Here is a 19,095-nt window from a genome sequence, read left to right on the forward strand (position 1 = left end):
AATAAAGCGGTAGTATGTATGAGATACCTTGCCTCACTTAGTGCCCCTTGGCTCCACCCAGCTTCTTCTGTTTATATTGCTTACACCTTAGAAAATCCTTTAGCCCCGGTCATTCATTTTCATCTTTGTTTCTGATTCTCTTATCATTCTGAAATGTATTTATTTCTTCTATTAACATTTTTTGTGCTTTGATGACCTAGATGTTGTGTGAAAGTCAAAGTGAAAGTCGCTTAGTCATGTTGACTCTTTGCGACCCCTCAGTGCATGGAATTCTCCAGGCCAGAATACTGGAGTGGGTAGCCTTTCCCTTCTCCAGGGGATCTTCCCAACCCAGGGATCGAACCCCGGTCTCCCACATTGCAGGCAGATTCTTTACCAGCTGAGCCACAAGGGAAGCCCAGATGTTGTGTATAATGATACAAAAAGATGTAATTTAAAAACTGTTGTGTATAATGATACAAAAAGATGTAATTTAAAAACTCACCTAATTCTTCCAACTTTCTCTTACAATGGGTCCTGGTAACCTTTTTTTAAATTCAGGGATTTTTGTACAAGTTTGAGACATACAGATGAATCACATATCACATTTTAAAAAATGGATAGATTGTGTTCCTTTTACTTCCTGTAACACCCACCAGAACTGCCTCTTTAAATTTATGCTATTGGAGTTGAAATAATTTCAGTTACATCCTGTTTTGATTCTTTGACTCCTGCTGCTATTCATAATTCAGATTTTCTGAAACCCTGCTGCTTGTTCTTTACTTTTCCCAGAAGTAAATGATGAGAACTCTTGAGAGCTGAATTTGGCAGCAGAGGACTTTGAGAAGAGGAGGATGACTCTTTCAAGGGCCCAGCTTTTCTGTCTGTGCTATTTTTATAGCAGCTGTCAAATTAAGGGGTGATATTTGTCAAAATTTGTTTGCTTTGTTGGCAGTAGATCTTGATATAACAAGCTTTTTTAGTGCTTATCTTCTGTGCTTCTTACTGGTTTCATCCTTCTCATTTAGAGGCTTCAGCATATCACATTGTTTGCTGGCCCCACTATTTCTATACTGGTGAGCAAGGCTGAAATGAACGTCAAGAACAGTGGAAGAAAATGAGGCAGTACTCTAGATGGGAAGTGGAAGTGGCAGTAGTCAGCTTCTTTTTCGTAGTGTTACAGTATATTTTCTTTCTTTTAAAACCAGTTGAGAGTTGTTATCTTCTTATTTCGGCCCCAGCTCTCTTAAGGTAGGTGAACCTAAGCCTTAAAATAGTAGTGACAGCCTGGCATTTCACAGTGCAGACCTTGAGCAGTTGTTGAAGAGTGTACATTTAGAAATGACTGGTTTGTACCATTCTTGAAGCTTCAGGATGATTATTTCTGTTGTTAGCTTGATTGAACAGGATAGGGCTTTAAATCCCATTGACATCTTAAAGTACTGATTTAGAGCAGTGATTTTCAACCCTGTATGGTTAGAATCACATGGCGAAACTTTAAAAAATATAAACATAGGAGTTTTACTGTCTGAAAGTCTGATTTACTTGGTTCAGAATGGAGCCTGAGCATTGGTATTTTTAGATCCCTCCCAGGTAAGAATGTGTAGACAATGTTGGAAAATTCTTCAGTTAAAAAAGTTGGGAGAAACCATTCTAAGGCCAGTTCTGTTACTCGCTAGCTCTGTGACCTTGGATCCTCACTTTGTGGAGTTGAGAGTAGTGAATGGAAAGTCTCTTCTGGTTTGAAAACATTGATTTGTGAACTTGTTTCCTGCCTACATTTATTTTGTCCTCAGGACTTGGAAATTCTGATGGGAGATCATCCCTCAGATGCCATTCTCTCCCCATTGCAGAAAGATACCACATCTTTGCTGTTTTTAAAATCTTGTTTCCGTTGCAGCCTTGCCTCTGGTTAGCTGCTGTGGTGTTACTTTACATAGTGCAGTGTTGTGCTGTAATTTTCTGACCCTGGGACCTCATCTGTTTGTTCTCTTCCAGGAGAAATCTTTGAATTAAAGGCTGAACTCAACAATGAAAAGAAAGAAAAGAGGAAGGAGGCTGTGAAGAAAGTGATTGCTGCTATGACTGTGGGGAAAGACGTTAGGTAAGGGTGACCTCTCCTGTCTTGCTCACTTTAGACTCTTACTCTAGTGGCTTTTACTGCTTTTCACTTAAGGCTATTACAGTAAGAATGTATAAGAATTAGTTTGTCCCACTGAAAACATGAGGAAGTGTAGTTGATTTTATATTAACGCTGTGACCAAGTGTGGTGTTTTTAAAAGAGTGAAACCAGTTTGATTTCGTTTGCATACAGACCTAGCATAAAACCTCCTGAGAGCTGGCACAATCACAAATCTGTTGCTAAGGTAGTTTTAGAAGATGATAAAAATACACAGGAACAGAAGCCCATGTGTAGTTTAATTGGCTCACGCCAGTGCCTCAACTGTACAACTCTGCACTGAGTTGCTGAATTCAAGATGAAAATCAATGGTAACAAAATCCAAATGGTCTATTTTTTTCTCCCTCTTTTTCCCCTGTAATTTAGCAGGACCATTTGGAAATAAGGATAGTCTGCAGGCCCCTGAGAATTCCTGATATCCTTTCCATGAATTCCATGAGGTCAGAGCTGTTCTTGTAATAATACTTAGGTCTTTTATGCCCTTTTCAATGTGTTGATATCTGTACTGCGGGTGCCGTATTCTGAGTTAAGGCAGTGTGCCAGACTGTAACAGTAGTCACTGTGTCCTTCACCGCCATGTGCCTGCAGGAAAAAGGGCAGTTTCACTTAGGACTCCTTCATGAAGCACTACAAATTTATTTCAGTAAACCTTGAATCTGAGTTCAGGTCTTTTTAATATTCCGTGTGATGAAACAGGAATTTGCATAAAGTACTTCTGCATAGCAGAATGTGATGGTTGATTTGAAAAAGATCCCTTGCACAATTGTTTGACTTGGGAATACCATTCTATGCGAAAGAATGATTGACAGACAAAATTATAGTTAATCAGACTTACTATTTGGGAGACATTTTATAAAAAATGAACAAAGTGAACCTGTCACTTCAAAGGAAAAAAATTGACAGTAGATACATTTCGACTTTAAAAATTAGAGTGTTGGAAAACTTGTGTCTCCCATCATGAGCTTGATAGTTTCCAATACTTAGAGATTTTTCTGATGAGATTGGTGGTGAAATTAATGAATGTGATTAATTGGTGCTGGGCAGAAAGTGAGGAGGAACTAAAAAGCCTCTTGATGAAAGTGAAAGAGGAGAGTAAAAAAGTTGGCTTAAAGCTCAACATTCAGAAAACTAAGATCATGGCATCTGGTCTCATCACTTCATGGGAAATAGATGGGGAAACAGTGTTAGACTTTATTTTTCTGGGCTCCAAAATCACTGCAGACGGTGATTGCAGCCATGAAATTAAAAGACGCTTACTCCTTGGAAGGAAAGTTATGACCAACCTAGATAGCATATTCAAAAGCAGAGACATTACTTTGCCAACAAAGGTCCGTCTAGTCAAGGCTCTGGTTTTTCTAGTGGTCATGTATGGATGTGAGAGTTGGACTGTGAAGAAAGCTGAGCGCCGAAGAAAGCTGACTGTGAAAGTTGATGCTTTTGAACTGTGGTGTTGGAGAACTCCTTGGTCTGCAAGGAGGTCCAGACAGTCCATCCTAAAGGAAATCAGTCCTGGGTGTTCATTGGAAGGACTGATGCTAAAGCTGAAACTCCAATACTTTGGCCACTTCATGCGAAGAGTTGACTCATTGGAAAAGACCCTGATGCAGGGAGGGATTGGGGGCAAGAGGAGAAGGGGACGACAGAGGATGAGACGGCTGGATGGTATCACTGACTCAATGGACATGAGTTTAAGTAAACTCCGAAAGTTGGTGATGGACAGGGAGGCCTGGCGTGCTGCAACTCATGGGGTCGCAAAGAGTCAGACATGACTGAGAGACTGAACTGAACTGAATGAAATATGACAACCTAGAGATGACCTGCATAACTCATTGAACCAATGTTTTCCAAATAACCAGTGCATATATCATAAAATTATGCATGGGTAAAAGATCCATTCAAAATAAATGGTAAATGAATGAATTTTAGTTCAATCAAGTACAGAAAGTTTATCAATATGGTTTCAGATTCCATATTGCACCTAACTTTTAAGAAAGTATGATTTGTGGACTAAAAAAAACAAAAAACAAAAGAAAAACGATCATTTGTCTGACTTTAATGTGTCAAAGCAGAGACATTGCTTTGCCAACAAAGGTCCGTCTAGTCAAGGCTATGGTTTTTCCAGTGGTCATGTATGGATGTGAGAGTTGGACTGTGAAGAAAGCTGAGTGCAGAAGAATTGATGCTTTTGAACTGTGATGTTGGGGAAGACTCTTGAGAGTCCCTTGGACTGCAAGGAGATACAACCAGTCCATCCTAAAGGAGATCAGTCCTGGGTGTTCATTGGTAGGACTGATGTTGAAGCTGAAACTCCGATACTTTGGCCACCTGATGCAAAGAGCTGACTCATTTGAAAAGACCCTGATGCTGGAAAAGATTGAGGGCAGGAGGAGAAGGGGATGACAGAGGATGAGATGGTTAGATGGCATCACCGACTCAATGGACATGGATTTGGGTGGATTCCGGAAGTTGGTGATGGACAGAGAGGCCTGGCATGCTGCGGTTCATGGGGTCACAAAGAGTCAGACACGACTGAGCGACTGAACTGAACTGACTGAATGTGTCAAAGAAGAACACCCAGTTATGTGAAAAAGCTACTAAAATACTCCATTTTGCAATTTATATATGTGTATGAAGATGTGTTTTTTTCTTTATACTTCAGTTAAAGCAACATTCTACAATGGGTTGAATGCAGGAGCAGATGTGAGAATCCAGCTGTTTTTGCTTAAGTGAAAGTGAAAAGTGAGTGAAAGTGTTAGTCACTCAGTTGTGTTTGACTCTTTGCAACCCCATGGACTGTAGTTCTCTGTCCATAGGATTTCATAGGCAAGAAGACTGGAATGGGTTGCCATTGCCTTCTCTAGGGGATCTTCCCGACCCAGGGATCTCCTGTATTACAGGCAGATTCTTTACCGTGTGAGTCACCAGGGAAGCCCAAAGCCACGCCCAACATGGGGCTTGAACCCATGACCCTGAGATTGGGACTCAATTTTTGCTTAAACTAGACATTAAAGAGATGTGCAGAAATTAAAACAATGTCATCTTAATTTTTTTAAAAAAGTAAAATAGATTTTTACTTTATAAAATATGTTAATATGAAGTACATTTATTTTCTTTTTATCAGTTGAGTCAAACGCTGCTGATAAGAAATTGATGAGTGCAAGAAGTAAATTCCAGCATCTAGAAGTGGAATGTTGTTGTTCTAACACAAATATCTGAGAAGGTTCTAAGGCTAATGATGACCTTATGTCATTAAGAAAAGGGAGAATCAAATTTAAGTGCATTGTGTCAGGCAGGGTGATAGATGTTTTTAGTTAACAGTGTTTTTGTTTATTTTAATAGTTCTCATATCTTCTGAACTAGAGATTATTCTGAATTATAAGTTATTCCATGTTAGAGATCAAGAAAGGTATGCTCAGAGGGCTAAAGAATAATCCCAAACTCATACAGCTAGTGGTAATGTAGCCAGGATTCCAACCTAGTTCTGGGTCCCAGTACGCATTACTGGTCACTGCCTTCATGGGTGTATGTATATAATAGAGTTTAAATCTGTATATGCATACACATGGGCTTCCCTGGTGGCTCATCTGGTAAAGAATCCATCTGTCAATGCAGGAGATGCAGAAGATTCAGGTTCAATCCCTGGGTCAAGAAGATCCCCTGGAGAAGGAAATGGCTACCCATTCCAGTATTCTTGCCTGCACAATCCCATGGACAGAGGAGCCTGGTGGGCTATAGTCATAGAGTCACAAAGAGTTGGACATGACTGGGAGACTAAACATGCATACACTCACGTGTTCAGGACTGTTTTTTTCTGAAAATGGTTAAAATTTTGAACAAAGGCCTTATCTGACAACTGTTTTAATAAGGACGCCAACCAAATAAGTTCCCACTGGTTAGAGATGGAAGAATATGCACATTGAAAAGCATAGCAACTGTAGTGCTTTGAAACTGCAAAGAATTGGTATGAAGAATACTGTTAACTTTTTTTTTGTGACACAGTGATTTTTTAAAAAATTTGTAAAGAGATACACTAAGATGTATATCTAGGATTTGTTTAGAAATGGTTTAGAGCAATTAGATGGGGAGGGACTGGGGGAGGAAAAGTGGGTTGAGGTTGTATATGAAACAAGATCAGGTATGTATCAGTATTTACAGCTGGGTGATGGATGCATCAGGTTCATTAAACTGCTGTCTCCACTTCGAAAATTTTCAAAGTAAAAGGTTTTTTAAAAATCTAGTTTTCAGTATCTTCTTGAGACCATTACTGTAGTTTCTTTAGTAATTCATTTCTGTGATATCATCACTGCATTCATCCTCTCATCAGATTACTTTTTAAATTAAGGCTTTTTCTTTGTGTTCTATCCAACATCTTGGCACCAATATCAATTCACCTTCCCTTTCTCTCTTCTCAGCTCTCTTTTTCCAGATGTAGTGAACTGTATGCAGACGGATAATCTGGAACTGAAGAAGCTTGTGTATCTCTACTTGATGAACTATGCCAAGAGTCAGCCAGACATGGCCATCATGGCTGTCAACAGCTTTGTGAAGGTAACTTTTTCTCAGGGACTCAAGAACAGTTTCTTCTATCTCAGAAAGCCTTTTAAGAAGTGTCTCTTGATATGGTTAGCATTGCAAATAAGCAAACTCTGTTCCAGAAGAGGGTTTCTAGAGAAGTATTGGCGACGAGTAGGAATGTTCATGATTTAAGCATTCTGTATGCTGGCATTTGTCATCCAGTTAGACCATATGGTGAGCTTTCTGTCAGCTGGGCTTGGTACCTCCTTGCCAGATGGGAGAAGAAAGCCAGGTGAAATGTCACTCGTAACCCTCCATGGCAGACAAAGGTTGCGCATATCGTTATAGTGTCAGTAATGTGGGGCCTTGTCTATTTGTCTTTGTAGAAAGTATGCTTATGTTTCACAAGTAGTGGAAACTATAGAAGCTGCCTTTTCATTTTGTTTTAATAAATATTATAATAGTTGATTAACATTTTGTTGTTATTATGGAAATTTTCAAACATACTCAAGTAGAGGAAATGGTATAGTAAGTTCCTAAATACCACCTTGTAGTTTCAGTAGTTACCAGCCTATGACCAGTCTTGTTTAACTTATATTCTCCATACCTGCTTTCCTGACCCCCGCCTCCTCTCCTGCTGGATGACTTTAAAGCAAATTTCAAACATTCTAAGGATGAAAAATCATTTAATCAACTGACCATCAAAGAAAGTCCTTAATACTATTGTATATCCAGTTAAATTTCTCATATGATTAGATATGATGAACATAATAATAAGGTTGTTTCTATTAGAAATTGGGATTTTTTTTGTTTTGTTTACTTCTTGTTTTTTTCCTCTGTCTGTAATTCAGTGTACCTTAGAAGCAAAAATCAGACGGCATTTCTAAAATTAGCTGCTATTAAATTGTTCATTGAAAAAATGAACATTATGCTTTCTTCTCATGGAATTTTTTGTGTGTGTGTATGTTTAGCTAAAAAATGTACAGAATCAAAATAACATTCTGTCTGGTGATTCATAGATGTATGATATCATTGGAAAGAATTTAGGTTACATTTTTTTAAAGTTAGCTTGTGCATAGGTTTATAAGGTTTAAAGAAATTTTTTAATACAGGGCAATCTAAGGGGTATTCCTTCACAGTAAGTGCTCTGTTACTATTTGTACTGTATTTGGAGGCACTTGCTAGGAAAGGAGAATGTATGTTAATCAGGATTTCAGCGGATCTCTCTGCTGCTTCACTTAAGGAACTTCTGGGCGGCCCAGACCAGCTTCTGGAGTCTCTTTTGTTTTCTTGGCTGTAGGCCCCAGATATATCCAGCCCTCTTTTCTCCTTGCTTGATTGTTGTGGAGTGGGACACATCTTTCCAGTTTCTGGTTTTTTCCTGTGGCAGAATACAAGCCCAGAGCCCTTTTCTCTTTTTAGGGCAGGTCACTAACGGCCATGAGGATAGTAACACCAGCTGTCTGAGTTTCTGCCCAGCTCTGGAACGGATCCTACAGGCCATGTCTTCATTGTCTATATAAAACAGTTAAATGAATTCCTAGCCTAATCTCTTTGAATAGGCAACTAAATTTTGTACTGGAAAATGTGGGTTCTGATATAGAATATAACTGGAAACCTACATTAATTAAATATTCTTTTGTGGCTTATAGAAATCAGACTGTTAGGTTTTAAACACCAGGTACACCAGTAGTTGTCAATGATTGTTGTCTGTAGGATTGTGAAGATCCCAATCCTCTGATTCGAGCCTTGGCAGTCAGAACCATGGGGTGCATCCGGGTGGACAAGATTACAGAGTATCTCTGTGAGCCCCTCCGCAAGTGCTTAAAGGATGAAGATCCCTACGTCCGGAAGACAGCAGCAGTCTGTGTGGCAAAACTCCATGACATCAATGCCCAGATGGTGGAAGATCAGGGATTTCTGGATTCTCTGCGGGATCTCATAGCAGATTCAAATCCAATGGTAATGTGTTTCCACTTTTTTATGAGAGCAGTATTTAAAGTGGGTCTCTTTTAAAAAGCATGTTTAAAATAAATCTTTGGGACATTGAGCCATAGCTTAGCTATGTGAAGCTTGATTTCCATGGGACCCAAATATTGTCTGTCTCATACCCTACTGAGCTGAAAACCAAGTCCTAATATACAAATAGTATATATATGCCATTTATTTATTTATACTTTTCATTATAGGAATTTTCAAACATCTTCAAAATTAGAGTTACTAAATGAGTAAATAAAATGAACTCAGTTACCATCACCAGGTTCAATAATTATTAATACATGCTAGTCTGTTTTACCTGTTTTCTTCTCCTACCCCCTACTTATATATGGGTAACTTAAAGATATCACACATGAATGGGTCTCTATTTGAATTTAATGTGTCATTATAATTAATAATAACCTTTAATAATCTTGTATAAAAACAGGTTTTTTTTTATACAACAAATCAAGATGATTTGAGGAGATTTTCACAAGTATCTTTGAGAAAACTTTTAGAGAAAATTTAAGGCTACTTAATAGAATTGTGAGAAACTGTTTCAGGAATGCCTTATGTTTTACTGTATCTTGAAGATTTTCCTAGAACAAGTGTTAGCATTCAGATCAGATCAGATCAGTCGCTCAGTCGTGTCCAGCTCTTTGCGACCCCATGAATTGAAGCACTCCAGGCCTCCCTGTCCATCACCAACTCCCGGAGTTCACTGAGACTCACATCCATCAAGTCAGTGATGCCATCCAGCCATCTCATCCTCTGTCGTCCCCTTCTCCTCCTGCCCCCAATCCCTCCCAGCATCAGAGTCTTTTCCAGTGAGTCAACTCTTTGCATGAGGTGGCCAAAGTACTGGAGTTTCAGCTGTAGCATCATTCCTTCCAAAGAAATCCCAGGGTAGCATTAGGGATTATTAAATTGTTGGACCGTGCTGCCCTCTAAATAGGAGGTTTTTCTTATTTCCTTTCTTCAACATCTTGTTAAGAAGGTGCCCAGGAGGCAGAATTTAAGGAGGCATTCATTTTCAGGTCCCCACTATACCTGCGCAAGCTTGAGAGTAGAATACCTCTCTCCCGCCTTATTCTCAGTTCAGTCGCTCAGTCGTGTTCAACTCTTTGTGATCCCATGGACTGCAGCACGCCAGGCCTCCCTGTCCATCACCAACTCCCGGAATTTACTCAAACTCATGTCCACTGAGTTGGTGATGCCATCCAACCATCTCATCCTCTGTTCCCTTCTCCTCCTCCCTTCAATCTTACCCAATATCAGGGTCTTTTCAAATAAGTCAGTTCTTCGCATCAGGCCAATACTTTGGCCAAAGTACTGGGGTTTCAGTTTCAGCATCAGTCCTTCCAATGAATATTCTGGACTGATTTCCTTTACGATGAACTGGTTGGATCTCCTTGGCCTTATTTTGTAAACATTTAAATCATTTGTTTGAGCTCTTCATTCTTGTTATTTTAGTGAAGAACCGAAAAGCTTGGTCTAAGAGATAAACACATATATATTCACATGCCTGCTTTTGTTCTTGAACCCATACTTTTCATCTAAACTGTATGTCCTGGTTTTTTTGCCAGAAGTATTGCTGTTTTTAGACTGCTGGTTCTCCTTTTTATCAGATGGGTCAAATTTTGCTGATAAGAAATGAATGAGTGTAAGAATGTGAAGTAAATTCCAGTGTCTAGTGGTGGAATGGAAGGTATAGTAAATCAAACATCTGAGAAGGTCCTAAGGCTAATGATGCCCTTCCTTATACCATTAAGAAAGAAAGAGAGGCTTCTCGGATGGTCCAGCGGTTGGGAATCTGCCTAGCAATGCAGGAGTTCGATACTTGTCTGAGAACATCCCATTTAATGCGGAGCAACTAAGCCATTGCACCACAACTGAGCCCTCATGCCTAGAGCCTGTGCTCCGCAATAAGAGAATCCACCACGACTACGTGCACCGCAACTAGAGAGCAGCCCCCACTCTACTCGCAGCCCTCGTGCGCAGCAACAGAAGACCCAGGGCAGCCAATAAATGAATAATTTTAAAAAGATGAAAGTGCATTCTGTGTCAGGCATAGTGATAGGTGCTTTTACTTAAGGTTTTTTTTTTTTTTTTAAGTAGTTCTCCTATCTTCTGAACTAGAAGTTATTCTGAATTAGAGGTTATTCTGTGATAGCGATCAAGTAGTGTATACTTCAGTTCAGTTCAGTCACTCAGTCATGTCCGACTGTTTGCTACCCCATGAACTCCTGGAATCCATCCAAACCCATGTCCATTGAGTCGGTTATGCCATCCAACCATCTCATCCTCTGTGGTCCCCTTCTCCTGCCCTCAATCTTTCCCAGCATCAGGGTCTTTTCAAATGAGTCAGCTCTTCACATCAGGTGGCCAAAGTACTGCAGTTTCAGCTTCAGCATCAGTCCTACCAATGAACACCCAGGACTGATCTCCTTTAGGATGGACTGGTTGGATCTCCTTGCAGTCCAAGGGACTCTCACTTGGAGAAGCTAAAGAATAATCCCAGCGTCACTCAGCTAGTGGTACTGTGGCCAGAATTCTAACCTGGTTCTGAGCCCTAGTACCCATCAGTGGTTACTGCCTCCGTGGGTGTGTATATACATGATATAATTTAAATATATATATGCACATACATATTTAGGACTGTTTGGTTTTCTGAAAATGGTTAAAATTTTGAACAAATAAAGGCCTTAATTATCTGACGACTGTTCTAATAAGGAAATCCCCTGAACGCTTTTATTCTCATGATAGGTATGAGTCCAGTGTTACTGCTCTTGAGGGAGAATTTGGTTCCACTTTTTCAGAAGTTGCCCCGCATGGTGGCAGCACTGCACCAGCGACCATCAGAACCGCTGCAGGAGTTGATGCTTCCTGGTTCTACCTGAGTGGTTTCCCTATAGCTCACTTGAGAAGGGCATCCTAGATGTGAAAGCACCAGAACATCTGGAGAAATGACTTTGAAATCAGAGGGTAAAATGTCAGTTAAAATCTGATTACTTTTTTGGTGGACAGAGCCTTGCTTGTGGATCTTAGTTCCCTGACCAGGAAGGTAGCTAAGTGCATCACTATACCATCACCGTGTACTTAGTTCCCTAACCAGGGATTGAACACTGGCCCTTGGCAGTGAGAGCATGGAGTCCAAACCACTAGACCTCCAGGGAATTTCCATTACAATATTAATTTAAAAGGTACGGATCCCTTTGATATCTGTACAGATTCATATGGTAAGACCTTTTCTGAGGAATTAGAGCTAAACTTATCTTTAAAGGCCAATTTTATTAGTCCATTTTGTTGAAAGTAAATGTGTACTTAGAGGAAGCACTTTTCTGCAAGAGGAGGATAACTCCCATGATTTCTTCACACATATCAGAATTTTGAAAGTTCCCGTCTCCGTAAATTGGTATTTGCAAGAAGGATACACTTTTGGGTGATAGTGACTTTTCTCTAGCTTTTTATCCACAGATTAGGATTTTCCCTTCTTACTACAATTTTTCTTTTCTCTCTCAGAGGCATTTTGAGATATTCCAATTTCTGTTAATGTTTACACTGGAATCGGCTCCCCGAGACTTGCCTGGACAGCCCCACCACATGTGCTTTGCTTTTTGTTTGTGAATTTAGGTCTCCTGAATCCTTTGGCTCCATGCCTTAGCCCCTTTGATCTTGTCTTGGAAGCCTTCTCAGTTCTGTCATCACTCTGAGAACTGCCCTGGGAATGTCCCTCTTCCATTGCTCTGGTCTCTCAGCCAAAGTACAAACTACTGGATTAGTTAAAACAGCAACACCCCCAGAGTCACGTTTTTCATTTGTTGAGGGTTTTTCTGCACAAGCAGCATGCTCTCAGAACTTGCCCCAGTATGGCCTTTAGCAAAGGCTCTAGTTGAACTGCCAGCTCCTTTTTTTTCCTCAGCTTCTTTTAATTTAAACTTATTCTGGAAAGCTCTCTTATGAAAAGTAGCACTTTTCTTCTTAGAAAAAGTATGTATTTTAACCATGGGTTAGCCAGCAGTTAGAACCACGTGACAGTGGTTCTCAACTGGTAGCGGTATTCTCCCCTGAGGGTATGCGGCCGTGTCCGGAAACACTTTTTGTTGTCACAGCTGGTGGGAAGATTGCTACTGACATTTGGTAAGTAGGGTTCAGGGATTCATTAAACATCCTGCAGTGCACAGGGAGTCTTCTGCAGCCAAGAATTATCCATCCCAAAACGTCAGTGGTGCTAAGGTTGGGAAAATTTGCTGTTTGGCATCCTGGCGTGGCTGCTTACTAGAAGCATGGCCTTGAGCCTGTTATATAAAATGAGCTTCAGTGTCCTCATCTGGAAAAATAAAAATAAAAGCAGGAAATAATGCCTGTTTTACTGGATTATTTTGAACATGAAGGAATAATTTATTTGAAAATTTAAATAATGCCTAACAGAGTAAATGCTTAATAAACAGTAGCTGCTATTCTGGGGAAATTTTTAAAAATTTATTTATTTTTAATTGGAGGATAATTGCTTTACAGTGTTGTGTTGGTTTCTGCCAAACATCAGCATCAATCAGCCGTAGGTATACACATGTCCCTTCCCTCTTGAACCTCCCTCCCGCCTCCCCCCATCCCGCCCCTCTCATGTTGTCACAGAGCAGCACGTGGAGCACTTGTGCTACAGCAGCTTCCACTTCGCTATCTGTTTTACATATGGTAACGTACATATTTCAGTGCTGTTCTCTCAGTTAGTCCCACCCTCTTTTTCCCCTGCTGTCCATGAGTCTGATCTCTATGTCTGAGGCTCTGTTCCCACCCTGCAAAGGGGTACATCAGTACCAGTTTTCTAGATTTCATATATATGCATTAATATATGATATTTGTTTTTCTCTTTTTGATTTACTTCTCTCTCTATAAGGGTCTAGGTTGATCACCTCACTAGAACTGACTCAGATTCATTCCTTCTTATGAACAGCAGCTATTCTTGAGGAATAAACCTAACATGACATGCTTTCCAATTAATGTAATTTTTATTTAGGCCATTAGTTTGTGGAGGTTTGCTGTCAGTCTGAGATGGTAAATAATGAAAAACTCAAGTCTCTCTAGATCACTTTGCAAATTTGAGAAGGATTTTTGTCAGAATATATTTATTGTCCTTGTGGGCTTTGTAAAATTGTTTATTAATAACCTCAATTTAGTACTTTAATTACATTACTACTTATTATCCCTAGATTAATAAATAGAGTTGTAAACTTAGAATATTATACAGAAGTGAAATTTGAAATGCGTAATGCTCTTCATGCCCAGTGTCCATGGAGGAGTTTCAGAACTGGTCAAATTTTAGGCATGTGGGAGAGTATCAGTATGTGTGGTGGGCAGTGGGTAGGAGTGATGTAGCAGGTAACATGTTCAGTCTTTGTCTGGATGCCCCTGGTAAGTAATGTGTGTGGTTGAGTTAAGTGGAATCATGGCAGCTGCCTAGTTAGAAGCGTGCCTGCCCACTGGTTGATCTTAGTGCTTTTCTGTCTTTATTTACAGAGGAAGGAAACAATTTTTGTTTTCCTTTATGATAAACTTTGTGAAGATCTTTTTATGTGTATTCTTACCTTAGAGATTTTAATCATAATCAGTTTTTATTTTAAAAGTTATTTCTAACTTAGGGTGTTTTTTTTTTTTTTAATCTCATTTTTTGGGGTAGATTTTTAGACTTAAAGTTTCAAAAACAATACAGAAACTTCTCATATGCTTGTTTTCACACAGGTTTACTCAATATTAAAATATAATTACGGTACCTTTGTCAAAACTAAGAAATTAACTTTGGTACATCATTATAAACTGAAGTGCAGGCTTTATTTCACCTGTTTCAAAACAGATGTCCATTTGCTATTGCAGCATTCAGTTCAGCATACCAAATTGCATTCAATCACTTCCTCTTATAAAGAGTTGACTCACTTTTTTTGTTTCGGCTTAAACAGCGTAAGTTTATTTTCTCCCAGTTCTGGTGTCAGTAGGCTTAGTTTCTTCTCCTAAGGCCTCTCTTCCTGGCCCGTAGATGGGCATCTCCCTTCTCTTCACATGATCCTCCCTCCTTAGGTGGCTATTCAAATTTATTCTTCTTATAATGACGCCAGTTATATTGGATTAAGGTCCACTGTAATGACCTCATTTTAACTTAATTTCCTCTCTAAAGACCCGATCCCCAAACACAGTCACATGAGGTTTCTGGAGGTTAGGACTTCAAATCTTCAAATGTGAATTTTGGGGAGATACAACTCAGCCCTGTAGGAGGAGGATAATAGAATTTACTTCACAGACTTGTGAGAAGTAATTGAATTAGAACATGTAAAGTGCTTAGAACAGTGATTAAAAATGTTTTGTATTGCTAAAGATGACATTTGAAATGACATGAAAGTGAGACAGCCATTTCACAGATGTCCCTAAGCTCTTGCCTTCTCTGGAAGTGGCTCCTTTGAGTCCTTAAAGTTCTCAGAGCCTAGTACCTTCAGAAGCGCTCCCCACTTACTTTGGATAAGAGTTGACTCACTGTTTACCAAGGTATCTCAAAACAGAAAAGTGCTTTGTGACTGTGAAATGATTTTTTTTTTCTTTCCCAGTATTATAGCGTGCAGGTTAAAACTCAGGCTCTGGAATCATTCAGACTTGGGTTTGTATCCTGGTCTGCCTTTCTTAGCTTGATGGTCTTCCCGAACATCTCAGTAGCGTCATCTACAAAATGGAGATTATAAACAGTGTTTCTATCATAGGATCATTGTGAAAGATAAAGGACAGAAGGCTTGCAAAGCAGTTTACCATCAATCTGATATAGAGTAAGCCCTTAATATAACAAACTTTTCCTTACTGTATATCAGTCGTGGTGTTGGTTTTTAATGATTTTAGAAAGGTTAATATTTCAGTGGCAATTTTATTAAAAAAAAATTTTTTTTTGTATACATTATTTAAAGCCAGACATTATTTTTTAGGGGGTTCTGAGGGCAGCATATCTACAAATGGAAGCTTAAGTCTATCTACAATATTAACACACCATTGCAGAATTACTCTTAAAAGAATTGTTCAAAGATATAACTAGAACAGTTTTTGTTGGCAGCTTCCAGAAAACTGGATCTGTTTTATATTGTAATTCAGTTTGTGCTAAAAGATCCCAGCTTGTTCATTTCTTAGTGTCCGTTTTAAAATGATCTCAGGCTCTAATTTGGCAGAGGATTACTTATTCTCAAAAAGAGGAGGAGATAACTGGTGTGATAATGAACTTTTTGTTTTGTTCATGTTGCAGCATTCTTTTGTGTGATTTTAGGGCCTGTGGACCAAGTAACTCTCTGCCTTTTAACTCTTAGGAGTGCCTCTTGTACATATGTAGACATTTATTTGTAGTGTTTTGGCTTTGTGCTTATTTACATTTCATCAGAACACATCTTAAGCTACTCACATAAGTAATGAGTTTCACTGAGTCTAATTTTTAAATCTTGTTACTATGTATTCAGACTTTGTTGCTGTAATAGGATGTGTTGACTCTACTAGGTAAGTGTATTCATTCAACTTTCTCATTCTGGAGAAGATGGGAAAACAGAACATTAGAATGTCATATAATCAGCGTATTATTAGTTGACAGTCTGGACAGTGTCTTTGGATTAAAGCATGAGCTGTAAAATTAGCTGGTACCATATAGTCATATGGAAAAGGCAATGGCAACCCACTCCAGTACTCTTGCCTGGAAAATCCCATGGGTGGAGGAGCCTGGTAGGCTGCAGTCCATGGGGTCGCTAAGAGTCGGACACAACTGAGCAACTTCCCTTTCACTCTTCACTTTCATGCATTGGAGAAGGAAATGGCAACCCACTTCAGTGTTCTTGCCTGGAGAATCCCAGGGATGGGGGAGCCTGGTGGGCTGCCATCTCTGGGGTTGCACAGAGTCGGACACGACTGAAGCGACTTAGCAGCAGCAGCAGCATATAGTCATATCCTTGGAGATGATAATGTCTGAAACCTGTTTAGAATAAATGCCTTGTGCTTTAACATGTTATTTCAGGCAACTCCATAAAGAAGAAAGTGAGGTTTTGAACTGCTGGTGATTTTCAGGAGGATAAAAATATACAAATCACCTGTATATTTCATTATAATAGATTTGCTTAGCTATTCTACTGCTTTCAATTCAAGTCTTCAAGGGGCAGCAGCCAAACGGAGTGTAAATTGAATATGAGAATTGAAGCGTTTTTTTCAGAGTGTGTGACCTTGAAGGTCATAGCTAGGAATGAAAGTCTTTTAAATAGTAATTTAGTTAACAGGAGGAAGTCACTGTACCGAGAAGTGCTGTCTTTCTTGGGTTCTGGAACCAGGAAAGTGAGTGAAATTAGAGAAATCATTCCAAGGGACAAGGAAATGTGTGAGAGATTCCTCCTAAAAAAACCTCTATCTGTGATACTCCACTCCCAGTGAGTAGATTTCCTTATAGCATTCTTTTTACAGGATCATTTTTATTTTACTCATATCCACCACTCCAGCTTGCTACTTTTTAAAAAAGAAAAAGTGAGGTCAAATTTATGCCCTTAGAATTTCTGTGTATACGATAGGGGTAGCTTATAAGTCGGGTTTCATAGCCATATGGTAAATCTTGCCGTTAAGTACTGCTAGGATGTGATTAGCTCTGAAATATATAAAGTAAGAGAATACCTTTTTCTCCTTGTATAAATCTGCCAGGAAATAATGTTTTGATTATATCATCCTGCCCAACTTTGATTTTTCTTTCACAGCTCTTGGGACTTCTATAAATATAGGTGGCCAGAGGTTCTTTACTGCGTGAGGTTCTTTTCTGACAATTTTTGTTTACCAACCACACCATTAAGCAAAGGCTTTCATGAAAATTAAAAAGCATGAAGAGTGAAATAATAATCTCCATCATCAGATACGGGCCATGTGTTCATATTCAAGCATTTTCTCTCTTTGGGCTGTGTTGATTAAGCAAGTCACTGAGTTTCTCTATTTATAAATTCATTTTTAAAACCTGTTTCCTTATCTGTAATAGGTTGATTTTGATAGCAACTACATTAGAGTTGCTAAGGGTAAATGGCATAGTAAGTGTTCAGTAAATTTTAGCTATTGCTGTCTTTTATTTCTTTATCCAATTCTATTAAATATAGTATAAGGTAAGTCAAAACACAAGTTGCTAATGTTAAAAAGAATTTAGCAGACTTCAGGGGTTCACGTGGAGCTGTCAAATTGAAGGGAAGTGTGTAGTTAGGGCAGAGAAAGATTTGTTTAGTATTGAGTGTGATTTTATTTATATACATACATGTGTGTGCATGCTTTTGCATGTATGATTATATTTGTGTTTAGTGTCTATAAAGGATACATATTACATTAGGTCTACAGGGATGAAGGTGAGATATTTAGTTGCAGTCTCCCAAAGAACAGAATTGACTGTAATTGGGAGGTAAGGTGAACTAAAAACAGTTTTTTTGTTGTTTTTTTTTTTTTTTTGATGTTATGGGATGTGTTCCTTTGTAGCGTAGATGCAAGGACAAGTGAATTGTCCTATATAATCCTGCTATACTGTCTTGAAGTTAATGTTTGCCTCCTTGAGATTCAGTGTGACTAGCTCATTTTAAGTTTTTATTAGTGTAAGAGAAGTGTGGCTTACTGACCAGGAGAACTCTAGGCAACCCTTTATGGATCCACCTCAGTATGTTTCTAAAAACCTAGCAGTGTGAATGTGAAGATTAGGAGATGAAAATGGAAAGGTATTAATAGAATAGAAGGGATTTAGAGGAACAGCAGTACAGTTTTGTTCAGTTCAGTCGCTCAGTTGTGTCCGACTCCCTGTGACCCCATGAAACGCAGCATGCCAGGCCTCCCTGTCCATCACCAACTTCCGGAGTTTACCCAAACTCATGTCCATTGAGTCAGTGATGCCATCCAACCATCTCATCCTCTGTCGTCCCCTCCTCCTCCCGCCCTCATTCTTTTCCCAGCATCAGAGTTTTCTTATTGGGGTGCATCTCCTCTGGTCAGCCATTGGCTCCGTGACCATTTGGCAATGACCTCTTTTCCCAGTGCAGACTTTTCTAAACATAATCCTGTAATCTGATCTCTGGATCTTTTAATCAGATTTAGTTTTCCCTCTTTATTTTCTTATTTTAATGTGATAAGTGAAAATTGCCTATTTTACCACCAGACCATACACTTCATTAGCTGCATTATATACTTGGTTTACCAATTCCCAATTATGTTTGATGATAGCAGAGGAATTCTAAATTGTTCATCCTGTTCAGTATCCTTCTGTTCTCTTTGCTCTCCATTGGTTTTTGTAATTCCCCCAATTCTCCCCTTTTCTTTTACGTTTCCTGTTAACAGACCTTATATTTAAATATTTTTGACAAGAAAAGGAAACTGGCAGAAAGTCAGTGACAGGACATTTGTTTTGGACCAACTGGTCAAGAGTGGGCATGTGTTGA

At 39.1% G+C, this 19,095-nt stretch overlaps 1 protein-coding gene across 4 annotated transcripts in view; it reads left to right on the plus strand.

Annotated features, from left to right (window-relative positions):
* AP2B1 (adaptor related protein complex 2 subunit beta 1) overlaps window positions 1-19,095 on the plus strand; it is a 108,815-nt gene that overhangs the window by 8,407 nt on the left and 81,313 nt on the right. For all 4 annotated transcript variants that reach the window (XM_006056221.3, XM_025281093.2, XM_006056223.3 and 1 more), the window contains exons 3-5: window positions 1,978-2,083; window positions 6,571-6,706; window positions 8,390-8,635. In XM_006056221.3, the coding sequence (XP_006056283.1) occupies window positions 1,978-2,083; window positions 6,571-6,706; window positions 8,390-8,635 (488 nt within the window). The remainder of the gene's footprint in view (window positions 1-1,977; window positions 2,084-6,570; window positions 6,707-8,389; window positions 8,636-19,095) is intronic.

This window comes from Bubalus bubalis, chromosome 3 (genome assembly GCF_019923935.1).
Source record: "Bubalus bubalis isolate 160015118507 breed Murrah chromosome 3, NDDB_SH_1, whole genome shotgun sequence".
Classification (NCBI taxonomy): domain Eukaryota; kingdom Metazoa; phylum Chordata; class Mammalia; order Artiodactyla; family Bovidae; genus Bubalus; species Bubalus bubalis.